This window comes from Fringilla coelebs (genome assembly GCF_963513975.1).
Source record: "Fringilla coelebs genome assembly, chromosome: 3".
Classification (NCBI taxonomy): domain Eukaryota; kingdom Metazoa; phylum Chordata; class Aves; order Passeriformes; family Fringillidae; genus Fringilla; species Fringilla coelebs.
This window is the reverse complement of record NC_140030.1, coordinates 99,518,478-99,531,995: the sequence shown is the minus strand read 5'-3', so window position 1 is coordinate 99,531,995 and position 13,518 is coordinate 99,518,478. Positions and strand designations below refer to the sequence as shown.

The 13,518-nt window shown below is 41.3% G+C and overlaps 1 protein-coding gene across 2 annotated transcripts in view; it reads right to left on the bottom strand.

Moving 5' to 3' along the window:
* VPS54 (VPS54 subunit of GARP complex) overlaps positions 1-12,620 on the bottom strand; it is a 47,543-nt gene extending 34,923 nt beyond the window's left edge. The window contains exons 1-6 of one of the 2 annotated variants that reach the window (XM_084203189.1): positions 12,513-12,620; positions 12,077-12,160; positions 3,654-3,815; positions 2,711-2,816; positions 2,575-2,619; positions 1,071-1,149 (exon numbers count right to left, since the gene is read on the bottom strand). In XM_084203189.1, the coding sequence (XP_084059315.1) occupies positions 1,071-1,149; positions 2,575-2,619; positions 2,711-2,816; positions 3,654-3,789 (366 nt within the window). In that variant the 5' untranslated portion in view covers positions 3,790-3,815; positions 12,077-12,160; positions 12,513-12,620. Of the gene's footprint in view, positions 1-1,070; positions 1,150-2,574; positions 2,817-3,653; positions 3,816-12,076; positions 12,161-12,512 lie in introns of both variants that reach the window. The other variant, XM_084203188.1, reaches the window with a different exon arrangement.
* Positions 12,621-13,518: the final 898 nt, after the last annotated feature.

Sequence of the window (13,518 nt, the reverse complement as noted above, 5' to 3'; positions counted from 1 at the left end):
GATAAATGAACGCTAATGTTTTTGAGAAAGTAAATTAAAATAAATAATAAAAACTTTCTCCAAGTTACATGTGTTTCTTTTATGTAAATTTTTTTTCTTTTTTCTTTTTATTTTGCCCCTTGCCTTCCTTCCTGTCTAGTTTCCTATTAGTTGAACTACTTCCATGAAGTCCTGAAATTCAGCCTCCACACACAGGTTTGAGCTCCCCAGCACAAGGCAGACCTAGACATACCGGAATGAATCATGTCAAGAGCCACAAAGATGATTAAGAAACAAGGAGGAGAGACTGTTTAGACTGGAAAAGCTCATACAAGGTAAATGTGCTTAAAGATCTGATGAGGGGGTGCAAAGAACACAAAGCTGGTTCTTCTCAGTGGTGCCCAGTGCCAGGACAGGAGGCAGTGGGCAGAAACTGATACATGAAAGATTTCATTTGAACACAAGGAAGTATTTTTACTGGGAGGGTGGTAAAACACTGAAACAGGTTGCCCAGACAGATTGTGTCATTTCCATCTGTGAGATTCACAACCCAACTGGACATTGTCCTCCCATAGGTGGCCTTGGCTTGAGCAGATGGCCTAGACTAGATCATTTTGAGAAATATTTCCCACCTCAGCCATGATATGATTCTCATGGCAAAGATACAGGAAAGGTACTTCAGTTCTTCACTGAGAAGCCAACAGGTGATAATACAAATTTGATGCAACAGTTTCAATAGATCTTTAAATAAAAAGCAGTTAAAGAAAACACTGCCAGGGCCACAATGACCTGTCACAAATCCAAACACGCCAAGAAAAAGTTTAAAAGCAGCTATCACTAATGTTTTAACCTACAAAATGTCAGCAGTGGTCATGAATACCTCTAAGCCTACCACATCTGAGTTTCCAATTCTTGTTTCAAAGAAATAATCAGCTATTATTTTACATGAAGATCTCAAGCAAGTAACAGAGACAATTAGTAAATTATAGAATCAGTGATGAGTAACATTCATAACACTTGCTACTGATGTTATAACATTCTGATACAAAAAGACACCACTTTTTAATGACTAAAGGAGGCTTTGACTGTACCGTGAGTGTGTAATAGTGTCCCATCAAAGGTATCTTTAGGAGTACAAATATTCTTGCACCTTTCATGAACCTTCTCTCTCTGTAGAAGAGAAAATATATTAAAGAATTATTCTGATGCTTAAAACACAGATTTTTTTCATTTGAAGCAAAACATTCAGTGAAACACAACTAAATAATGTAAAATAATTCTGGCAAGTTCACAGTATTTTCTTCCTCTTATAAGCTCAGACAAAGTTTGTCCAGGTGAAAGGTACTAAAAACTTCAACCTATAGTGGATGTGTTGTTCTTTTCCTGTATCTTTACATCTCAAGAGAAAATGAAAACAGAAACTATTGAAGAGGTGTAGTAACTTCTCTACATAATGATAGACACTCATAGATCAATTGTAATTACATATACAAACACTTATTTGCTGACTAATCCAGGAATCACACTAACACACAAAGAATCCTTTTTCATTGCTAAATCAAATTGGATGAAAGTAGAAATTACCTGCACATATTACTAATGAGTACCTTGCTGAAACCACATATCTTGTTTCATCATGCTGAGCTTCGAATTTTAAACACCACCAGAGACTACAATGGTGATAAATTATGTTTCTAAAGAGCACCAATGTTAACTAGATTTCTGCAAGAAGCTACATCACAGCTCAGGTCCCAGTTTCAAAACTTTCCTTCATTTAGCAGTCACTGCATGAAGTACTAATTTTAAAGGATGAAATCTTAAAACATTTAAAATGCAGAATATGTGAGTTAAAGGCAATAGTTCAGTTGTAGTTCATTTATAAACAATTCCCTTCTACAGTCTTTAACTCTAATTACACAAGTAACATTTCCTGCAGCTAATTCTGAACCAACAAAAAAAATAAGGAAGTTACAAACCAAGGAAGCAGAGAACAGCAGGAGACTTCTACATATTCTTTCAGTTAAAAAAAAAAAAAGAATACTACATACTTACTGACACTTGTATTTTTAAGAGATTGTAGAAGTCTCCTACTGGTCCTGGTGTCCTTAGGTGTAGCTTACACTTCCCTGTTACAAAAGAAATCACCAAGACAATAGGCCTCTTTATAGTTTAAGAAGTTAATGTATAAATCTTTCAATGTTTAGATTGAACACTCCTAAAAAATATTGCCAACCCTTGCAGCATGTAGTCATTTGATCCAAAGGTCTGAGAATGCTATGTTGCATTGTACAGCCCAATCCTTAAACAACCAGAAAGAACAAATATGAACTGCAAGCCCTGGTGCAGAGCTCAGTACTCAGAAACAGAAGTTAAAAATAACATGAAATTGCCTCAGGACAATTCAGAGTGCATTTTCCACATCATGAGTTCTGATATTATAAAACCAGAAATGTCTAATGAAGACCCAAACAACACTGAAAAAGCAAATTAATTATCAACTAACTGTTCAGTGGGCTACTAGCCAGGATAATCTAATTAGAAGAAGGTTCTCTCTCTGGTTCCTAGGACTATGTGCACCTAACTAGGGGTTCTTACCGGAGTGATTTCCTGTTGGTATAATGCAAAATGTTCCTTGGTGATCTGTGGGAGGTAGAATGAAGGCGTGACTTCAGTGTCCACAAAGTCCACTCCCCATGTTTTTGTAAAGAAATCAGATTCCCTTTTTGCTAACCTAGGATCATTTAGTGCTGCTGGGAGATTAACTTTGGAATGATAAATAGTCCATCTTTGCTGATCCACAACTAGAGATGGGCTGTCATGTAAGCTATTGGGATTGCCTGCAGCACAAAAGAAAAGACAGTTTGTTAGGATAAGAAACAAAGCTGAAAGCTTTTGCTAAAATATGGCTCTTAAGCAAACCATATTTTACCAATTACATACTGATTAGAATTATCTATGCAAATGACCAACGATATTCTCCTTCTGTAACACTTCACCTTGCATTTCTTCTATGAGATTAACCAACTCAAGTTTTGAACACAGAAGTGGTGTATTGATACTCATTAAACAGATTTCATTCAACATTAGTTTCCACTGAAGAGAAAAAGATTCCAACCACGAGCATATTCCTAATAACCTGATCTTGATCAGAATGAGAGCTGCAATTTGTTAGCATTATATGTCCTAATTCTTAGGATCCCATTCCACTTAGTCCTTTGTGTAAACTAAGCCTTAGTGCAACACAACAGCTGGAACCATGACCAAAATCTGGTTTAACAACAGCACCAGTGACTTAGTACTACAGACAGGTCACTTGCTTCTTCCTGCAAAAGGACTGGGATGTCTCCCAGAAGGAATGCAGTCAGGCTCCAAGCACACTGGACACGTCTGCTACCAGCTCTGTCAGACTGCACCCTCTTCTTACATGGAGTATGGATCACACTTGTAATGTGAAATGATGCAAGCAAAGTCCCACCTATAACGGGGACACCTTAAAACAAGCTGCACATAGTCCCTCCTATTGCTCCAAAGGGACACTGGGTGGTATAAAAAAGAATCACAGTGTGCTTGGAAGACTATGGCTTAGTACACTACACAAGAAATACTGACTGGATAGCTGGCAATGGTTCAGCAAACTGAGCTGCCTTCTCCCTCTGCCTGCATACCAGCATTACCTGTGGGTTCCTTCGGACACACGTCTGGCAGGGACTGCGCAGGGCGAAAGCGTTTCGTGGTGTCCACTTCTTTTTTAAAGAAAGCATCGCTGCTGTTCGACTGAGGCACTGGTGAAGAACTGTGGCTTGATGCCATTGCATAAAATCACCACTTGATAAAAGCTAAATAGGGAACAATAGATATCAAGGCTTTAATAAAGCTCTGGGGAGACACTGTATCAAAACAATGACACTCCAGTATTGTTTTTAACTGCAATACTTCAACTCACACATTTCAACAACAGGAGAAAGTTTATTTTAAACACAAAAATAAAAGGCAGAATGTAAAAACTTCATACTCTGTTCCTCACACACCTGTAGGTTTGGAGGATAGCCTGTTCCTGGGGACAGCAACAATAAAATGTTACATTTGAAAAAAAAAAAAAAAAAAAAAAGGCAAGTCTTTCTGGCACTTCTTCCTTTCTTGCCATAACTATTGCAGCCAGAATGCACACATTCACAATAGAATTTCCTCTCAAATATCAGGAAACCTTGTACTTGAATCAGGAAAACTGACAATTCAACTTTTATAGCTGCCTAGTAAAGTACAATTTATTCCAGCATAACGTATTTGCATAGAGAAGACAATTAAATCATAGATCAAAAAGCTCCAGAGTAAGGAAAGTCCCACTAATTTTCAGTTCAATTTAAAGATCCCAGTTTGAAAATAAATAGCCTTAAAAATTTTACACCAGGGCTGAACTTAATGAGTTCTTTCCATCTGTAAACAAAACTGCATTTCCATCAAAGTATCAGACAGTAGTACACTGCACAACTATTACAGGTTTGAGAGTTTATTAAAACTGCACAGCTCAAGGAGTGCCTGTTCAAAGGGACTCATCTGCATCCTCGCCTTTAAGGAGAAATTAAACACATCTAGCAAGATCTTAGCATTTAACTACTAACCCTTAATGGACACTTAAATTACTCACTACCCTGTGAAGGAGCACAAAAAGATTAAAGGCCAATTTTATCTTCAAGCGCTAAAGCAGGCACCAAGGGATGGCTGTATCTCACCGTGTCGGCTTCCAGCAGCACCACATATATTATAAATCTCATTTGGAAAAGAAAAAGAACAGGTTCTATTTTGTTGACAGTGTCCTACAAAACAATTCTAAAAGACATGTTCAGCTATAACAGAGCATCCCAATGAAGAGGCCCATAGTAAGGAAAACTTACTAGCAGACAGAGAGTGGGAACAGTCAGAAGTAGTCAGACAAAAAACCTTTCCAGACATCTGACAGATCTTCCTTAAATATCATAAAGCATTAATCTCTCTCCCCCAAAAGCCCCACAAAACCCTTTTTCTCTACTACTTTTATTGCTTATGTTCTTCCCTTGACAATTCCAAAGTAATTTCTTCATTTAGCTCTTCTCAAATGTTTTGGGGTGGTTTTGGAAAAATCGAGTATATTATGATAAAACACTTATTTTAGCATTCTTAAAAAACACATTCAGTGCTATGTTGCCATGACCAAGTCTCCTAAAGGCATACAGTAAATTTATCTGCACTTGGAACTGCTTCGAAGTGCTGTATTTGCAGTTTTTCTCCTGAAAAAGCCTCTGTAATATGAGCCACAGTCTGCTCTAGTTAGATGTATGAGCAACTCGAGCAATGCACTGAAATCTTGTAACTCTTGCAAGCCTTTCATTAAACCTTTCTTCTTGTCTAGGATATGAATTGTCTCAACTACATAAATCCGAGTGGAGAAAATGCTATCTGTGTGATGCTAGCCAAAGATTTAAAACAAATTTCAAAGACAAGTTAAGACTGAAGAGTAGCTCAACACCTCGGCATTTCAAAAACAAGCTCGGCCTACTCTTGCATAGGTATTTTCAATACTTATCACCATGAAATATTTACTGACAAATCTTAAAATGGAAAGGAAAGAGTACAATCAAATACTAGTGCAGGCAGTAACCTTCATACTATTGAGTGGATTTCAACAAGATACAAGGCTTCATAGGCAGAGGCCTTCTTAAGTGGCATGCAATCTGATGCTGTACTAAATTATTCATAGCTAGCAGCTATTCTAGTACCCTCATAAGTCAGGACCTTATGGATAATTAACCCCAATGAACAACCACATTTGCACAGGAAAAAATTCATCTCTGTACTGCCCAAAACCAGGCATTCCTCAAAATGCAGTCCTTAAATTGACCAACAAGGTCTAATTTCAGAAAGACAAAGAAAACTGGACAATAGTACCTGAATTAAATCCACATTACAAAGGAATATGTGCCAAGCCCACATAAAGGCAAAAATCCTGCCCTACACTCATCTCTGTACACTAACCTTACCCACAACTGAAAAACTTTAATTTGTTCACCAACGGAACAGCAGCTCCTTGTGCTCCACTACATTTTATAGACAAATGCATCTATAAATAGCCCCTAAATCAATATTTTAAAATACACAATAATAAACAAATTTGCTGATTTAAACATACCAAAAAAATGAAACTCAGTGTTAACACAGAACAAAACTTCTGCAGAGTATTTTAACTCATTCAATTTTCCATGCAAATGAAAGACAGGTAAATACAGTTAACTGCACTAACTGTGCAAAATGACTGGCAGGTAAATGCAGTTAACTGCATTAACTGTGCAGAGTGAATTATGAAATGGTGAGTCCCCTGAGTCTTTTACTTAGAAGAACATATGGCTGTAGTAAAAATATGTGACTGTATAACTTCATGACATCAGTGTTTAAATTATATACAATTAAAATGGGTTAGATCAACTGTGTTCTCTCCAGTAATCACCATAATTTACTCACATTTTGTCTAGCAATGTGTATTAAACTAACCCAATTAAAAATGTTTAGAGGTTAGACACAAAAGTAGTGATGGAGCCTGGAACCCAGGATTATGGCTCTACTTGCAACATGCCTTCAATATATTACATCTGTTTTGTACACACTGTATTAATTTCCTTATTTAAAAATACTATATTAAATTACACTGTCATTGTAATGACTTAATACCACTGAAGTTAAACCAAATCACAATGAAAATAACTCTGATGATCTGAATTGATAGTATTCCTACAGTTTGAGCACACAAAGAGTTGTATTTCAACTTACAGCCTCCTCTTTAAAAACATTCTTGCTCAGTAACATGCTCAGCAAGTACAATATGACACAGCTGTACAACACAGCATGAACAAACCACTGTGGTGACGAGAGTAAGAGCCACACGTTTGGGTACTGCACAGTCAGCAAAGAGGAGCTCTGAGCTAGCACTGCATTAATCACATGAGGTTATTTCTGAGATGACTGCGCTGTGACTCTTGAGTTTCGCACCCGAGGTTTCAGCTGTTGGAAGAGAGCACAACAAACAACAAAGTGTATTACTCAGAAGTAATTGCACAGGGTGGATGTAACTCCGGAGAATGTGCTTGTTTTTCTAAGTATCAGGACTTGTACAAAAGTTCTTCAGAAACTGCCTTTCCATATTCTAAGTGTAATTATTCACATGCTTTGTTTTTCCAATATCATTTATAGAATCTGCTCTCCAAATTTTATTTCAGCTTCAAAAATAGTGACACCTAAGAAGAGACACTCAGCACTCAGGGGGAAGAGCCCTCAGGGTTCCAACTGAACATGCAACACTGAGCAAGCTTTCCTTCAAGTATTCCCCATTGTCCACAACAAGCCACACTTGGACACCAGCAGGCACTTTTCAAGGGATATACTCTGCATCCCAAAGGTAAGGCAGGAGAAGTTTCTCTGTGAACACAAATGGCATGCTAAAGTCCCTGCTGCTTATCATGACTTTGGCAACAACAGAGCAAAATTAAAATAATTCAAGCACTCTTCTGGCTACCCAACATGCTTTGGAACAGAAAACTATCAGAAGCCACCCACAAGTCAAGCTAAAGCAAGATATTGAACCATTTCTAGAAGACATGATATATACCAAAGATATTTATTAATGAAAAGCATGCCTGAAATATAACTAGAAGATAAAAATACATAAGGGACTCCTTCCAGGACCTCAACAGCTAATAAATGGCATGCTGTTATTGGCCTAATATATTTACTCTGTCCTCAAAAGTTCAGCTTTTCCTATGTATTATTACACAGCTCTAAATCAGCAGGATTTCACCCTGTAACAGGGAAACCATGGTACGAGCAAAGTACACAGCACCTTTGTAAGACAATGTGAGCCAGACTGCACTAGTGCAAGCTTTCACTTTTTTTTTTCAACCAGCTAATTCCTCAGGCTGAAATTTCCATGCTTGTTCCTGGTGTCCTGAGACAGACACCCCTGTTGCAGCAGGGGAGCCAAGGTTAGCTTGAAGCAGAAACATTTAAGCAGCTTCAGAGACTGAGGTTAAAGCTGTGGGAGCTGCTCTGCTAAGCCAAGTTCTTACTTCCACCCTGGGGTTTCAGAGGAGGAAGATGATGACTGTCAGGGGAATGATGAGGCTAGAGTCAGAGGAGAGCTGCAACTTGTGCCCATGGCAAGCCACCCACATTTGGAGCACACTCCAACATAAAACTTCTTCACACAACTTAGAGAGGAGGCCACATGAGCCTGGCCTGAGAGCCTAATAAATATAACTATATTTGTATTCATAAAAAAATCCACGTACTTGAGTGCATTCTGCACACCCCAACAGTATCCCCAGTCTCATGTTCTCACACTGAGGGTGTACCTTCTCTGCAAAGTTAGCATGACTGATGACCATCCGGGTTAGCCTTGCTGGGATGAAATCAACCCAAGGAAGCAATGTACGAGTTATCTGCACTTCCCATCAGCCCTGCTTAGCCACACATGCTGTCATGCTCCAGCAGATTCTGTAATTCCTCAGACTGTGCTACTTTCCTACCAAACTGCAGAATGGGGACTGGGGAAAAGCAAAAGCACTTGAATAGCCCAAAGAGTAATACCACCACCCTCCCCTTGAATTGTCTCCTTCATAAGAACATCTCAAAACACACTCCTCAAACAGGGAAAGAGGCAAGAAAAAACAGTAGTCACTCCAAAGAAAGAAAAGAACAGCTGCATCTCCACTGCAAAGCACCATGGGTAGCCTACAAGGCCAGGATAAAACAACATCTGACTTCCATATTATCACATTTTGTACTGCACACTTTTGCCCTTCCCAGCTGTAGCCACATGAACAGCAGATAAAAAAAAAAAATTAAAAAAAGCTTTAGCTGAGCTTCATTTCTTTAAACACAGGAATAAAAGCCTCTGAAAAGAATTACCCCAAAATGTCCCATCACTGAGTAATGTCTTGTTGTTTAAAATAATCCACAAGTGTAAACATTTTGTCAAAAACTGGAAAGCAATTTATGTCCTTTTAGACAAACTATCTGGAAAGTAGTATTTCGCTTTTATTCAGGTACGAAATAAACAATTATACTAAACACTTTTGATGTACCCACTGTAGCAAATGTACTTCCTCTCACCTGGAGATCCAACCTCCCAATGCTGAACACTAATTTGAAATCAGACTCTGTGCTGGATAAACAGACCTACCTACAGCTATTTATGCCATTATGCACCCAGTTCTTCCACACAAGAGGTGTCAGAATCGTTCAGAAACAATCATCAAAGCAGTAAAAATATGTGTCAGAAAAGGCCTTGTGGTTAGTTAGTTGCCCACACTATCACACAAGATGAGAATGAAGTCTCTTTTTCCCTTTTTTCCAGTCATCAGCATTACAGTGTGCATTATCCCCTTGAAAACCAGTGAAATGCGAGCATCTTACAGAACTCCAGAGAGATCCACACAGCTGAACAAAGACCAAGGAGCCCCAGCAGGCATTCCTGCTACAAGTCTGTTAAAGGTAGAGACTGCAGAGCAGTGGCATGTGGAGAAAAGGCAGAACTGCACCAGCCCCAGCAAAAATCCCAACACTGAGGTCCTGATGTGACAAAAGGAGTCCAACAGATGCTCAAAGCAATTTGTGTCAAGAGCATGATTCCCTGTATAGCCCCTCCACTTGCCATCTTCAGCAGGACTAGGCTCTTGTTCATCAGAAAATCCTAAAAGTATGAATTTTCAATTGTGGCATTCGTGTCTTTTCAAAGCCTTACCCAAGACCTGAACTGGAAGTGGCTATGAGGGAGCCAAATAAAAATATTTCACAGTTTGACATTGTGCATAAAGCTGTGACCAGAGACTAACAAAAAGCAGGCCCAGTGCACCTCACATCAAGTCCTGACACAGGATGCCAGTTCACTGTCACTCTACAGGGCAGGTTCTCTGCAAACAAGAACATCCAAACTTTAACTTGGTGAGCAACAGAGCATGCCATCCATGTTTGCTGATAGTCCTTATGGTATTAATACCTGCCCAACAGAAGATCAAACAAAACTGATCACCTCTATTCACTACCTTTTCATCCCTCAAACAGCTTCCATTTACAAAAAGAATAAATAATTCCATGGCATAAAACCCAGTATGGTCATGCTACACCTAGAATGCCAAAAACCAAAAGGAAGGTCTTACACTGCTGTATAAAGTCCATACTGCTGTATACAGTCTGAGAGTGACTGTATAAAAATGATGGAAACTCTCTTAACATATTGCAAAGCGCCAGACATGCTACCCAATTCTAATAATCTAGCCCTAACACAGACCCGCACACATCCAACTTTTTTTTTTTTAATTTAAGAACCAGATTGATACAGAAAAAGCTGGGATATTTAAGCTATTAGGTATGAGTACCTTGGAACACCTGATCAGTACATGGACCTGTCAGTTTTGAGTATGAAGGAAACACGTTAACAGTTCTTCACATTCTGCTGAGAATATTCAGGGTTTTTTTTTTAAATCTAGCACCTAGGTAAGGTGGGCGCAAAAAGCTAAAAATATTAAGACAAATCCTAGATTTGCTGGTAAATATGATTTGGACTTACTTATATGAGGCCCCATAAAAATGTGCATAGAACATCCATACTCATGCTCACCTGCTCACTCTTGCTACTCTATTCATAAAACAAGACAAGAATAAGGAAAGTGTGAAGGGGAAAACAAAAAAAAAAAAAAAAAAGGAAACCAAAGAAAAACGGAAGAAAAACTGTGAGCTTCTCAACTGGAAGGACAATATGATGTTCATGGGCCTTCTCTCTTCTTCAGACTCACAGCTCCTCATTCTCCCCAAACTCTGCAGAAGGAAAGCGGAAGTGGCTTCTTCACAGAGTTGCTGCCCCAAAAGAAGAAACAATACCTACAGGATCATGATTCCATTTCCCAACCTCTTCCTGCTCAAACTGCCAGAGAGAAGCCTGCAATCTGCTTTCTCCACTCATTTCTAGTGACACCTGACATTTTCCAGGCAAACAATATCTTCGTTCAACACTGGAAATGTGCCTCTCCTTCTCCTCCCATGAAGTTTGTGCTCGTCAACAAGGCAAGATTGCTGCACACGTGCCAGACTCCCACTACAGAGAAAGATGGTGCTGAAGACAGAGGGACACTTGGGACAGATCTTGTTACTGGCAAATGGGATAGGAGAGGTAGAGATGCTTCTCATTGTGCAACCTTCTGCCCTCACTGGTGAGGCTGCCCAGCGACTTTTGTGTCAACAGCCGTGGATCTCCTGTCTATTAGTCCATTTTAGGCACTGCTCTCCTACCCAACAGATACACCAATCTAATGCCCAGAGCATTTCAAAGCATGTCTGCATTATGGTCTGTCAAAGAGTCACACTGGCTCTCAGGTCACAACAGTAATTACTGCAGCAACTACAACAATTAACATACTGCAGTTGGGCTTTTGAATAAGAGAGCAATTTCTTGCAGGGTTGCACAGCAAGAGCTCCACAAGTCCACAGGACTTCTCATTCAGGACTTCACCAGTTCAGGTAAGACAGGAAAGTCAATACACCACCTATGCTAGAAACTCAAAAAAAAGAAAAAAAAAAGAAGAAAAAAAAAAAGGCAAATCTGTAGTGTAGCCCAGTAATTACTTTGATGAACTTTAAAATAGGCATTCTATATTTTATTACACTGAATTGTGATAACTCTGTGTCCTGTAACAGAAATCCTAAGTATTTAGAGAGTACAAGAAAAACAGAGAAGAAAAAGGGACTTAGAAACGCACTAAGGCCCAAACTGGATAGTCAGAAAGGGAAAGTTTCTGGTGGGATTGCAGAAGGTTGGTATTTTATACCCCCATATGTGTATTTCTCTCAACATCACATACCGTCTTTGAAAAATTACAGTAAAGAAATGCAAGAAATTAATCTCCCCATCACACAATTTTAGGAACATCTACAAACCTAGGAACCATCGCATTCCTACACGGCTTATGGAACCAACAAGCCCTTTTAGCGCTCCACATCCCAGTCTATCCTGGCTGCCATGCGCCAGAGGAAAACACTAAATACTTGCCCTAAACGTTAGCTCCCGAGCCGGCCATACCTTTTGGAGAACACGCCAGGAGTATCTCCCGGAGGCCGTCGTCATATCTCTCCCCGTGGCATCGTCGGGAATGCTGCCGGGGACCTGCGGGACGGTGACCGCATGAGGGAGGCCCGGCCTCACGCCGACACCTCCGCACCCTCCCCGCGCCTCCCGCCGGGCACCGCCCGCTGCCCACCGGGGGTTACCATGGAAATTCGGAACGGGGATTCGCAGGGAAGGAGGGAAAACGGGTTGCGGGCAGCCCCCCCCCCCCCCCCCCGCCCACCTCCCGTAGCGTCCCTCCGCTCCGTCGGCCGGCCCAGGCCGCCCGGGCCGCCCACACAAAGGGCACCCGGGGAAATTAAACTTTCCCGGCCGCTCCCCGGGGGAGTCCCGGCGGCGGGCGGGGGCGGGAGGCGGCGGGGCCGGCGGCGGGCGGGCCCCCGCGCTGTACCTGAGGCGCCGGGCGGGATGCGCGGCCTAGCGCGGCTCCTCCGCCGCGACACGTCGGTGCCCCCGCGCAGGGCGGCGCAGGAAGGGCCCGGGCGCGGCGGGAGGAACCAGGCCCCGCCTCTGCCACCGCCCGGGGGAGGAGCCGCGGCCGAGGCTGGCGGAAGGGGCCGCGCTGCCGCCCGCCCGCGGTGGGGTTGCGGTGCCGGCATTTGGGAGCCCTCGTCACCGAACCCCTCCCCCGTGGGTGCTCCGCAGCCGGTTTGGCTCAGATTTATATTATATGCTGCAATTCTCCGTCAGGCCAGAGAAGCGGCTGAAATAGAGGGGCGCGTTAGGTCGCACCGGAGCAGTAGCAGCCTCGTGTCGGATCGTGCCTTAAAGTGGCTTAAATTCTCGGCCGTAGCGCTGTGCCGGTCAACAAAACGCAGGGAAACACTGATTAATTTGCAACAGCGATTCCGGCTGTATTTAATAACATAAGCGTGGTATTAAACATGCTTATGATATTAAATACTTGCTTATAAGCATGTTATGGGCACGAGTGTGGAAATCCGTGGGTTACACGGGCTCACGTGTGGGCTTGCAGTTCACTAACTCGTGTTTGTGTCTGGTGCTGGCCCCAGACAGACTGGGCTGAAGATGTTGTTCTGCTCCTTGGTAGTCAAGGTTGGGAGAGGTTTGTTCGCTACAATTTGTTCTGCACTCAGTCAGTAAATCCCAAATGGATATCACCAGGATCAGGCACTCCTTGATGACTTCCTTGAGAGATGTGTATGACCTGACCAGTGCTCACCCTTTAAAAAGTTGAGTTTAAAGAGCAAAAAACATAACACTACCAGAAAGAAAGACTAGTTTAATATTATTATTACTTCATAACTGTGGGCTTCAGTGTCAGTAGCCATCCCTTATACCTTTCATAGGCAAGCTTTAGAAAATAAAGATGTACCTTCTCATGCTTCAGAATTCCATCCTTGGCTTTCTGGAGTTAATATAAGCACAGCTCAAAC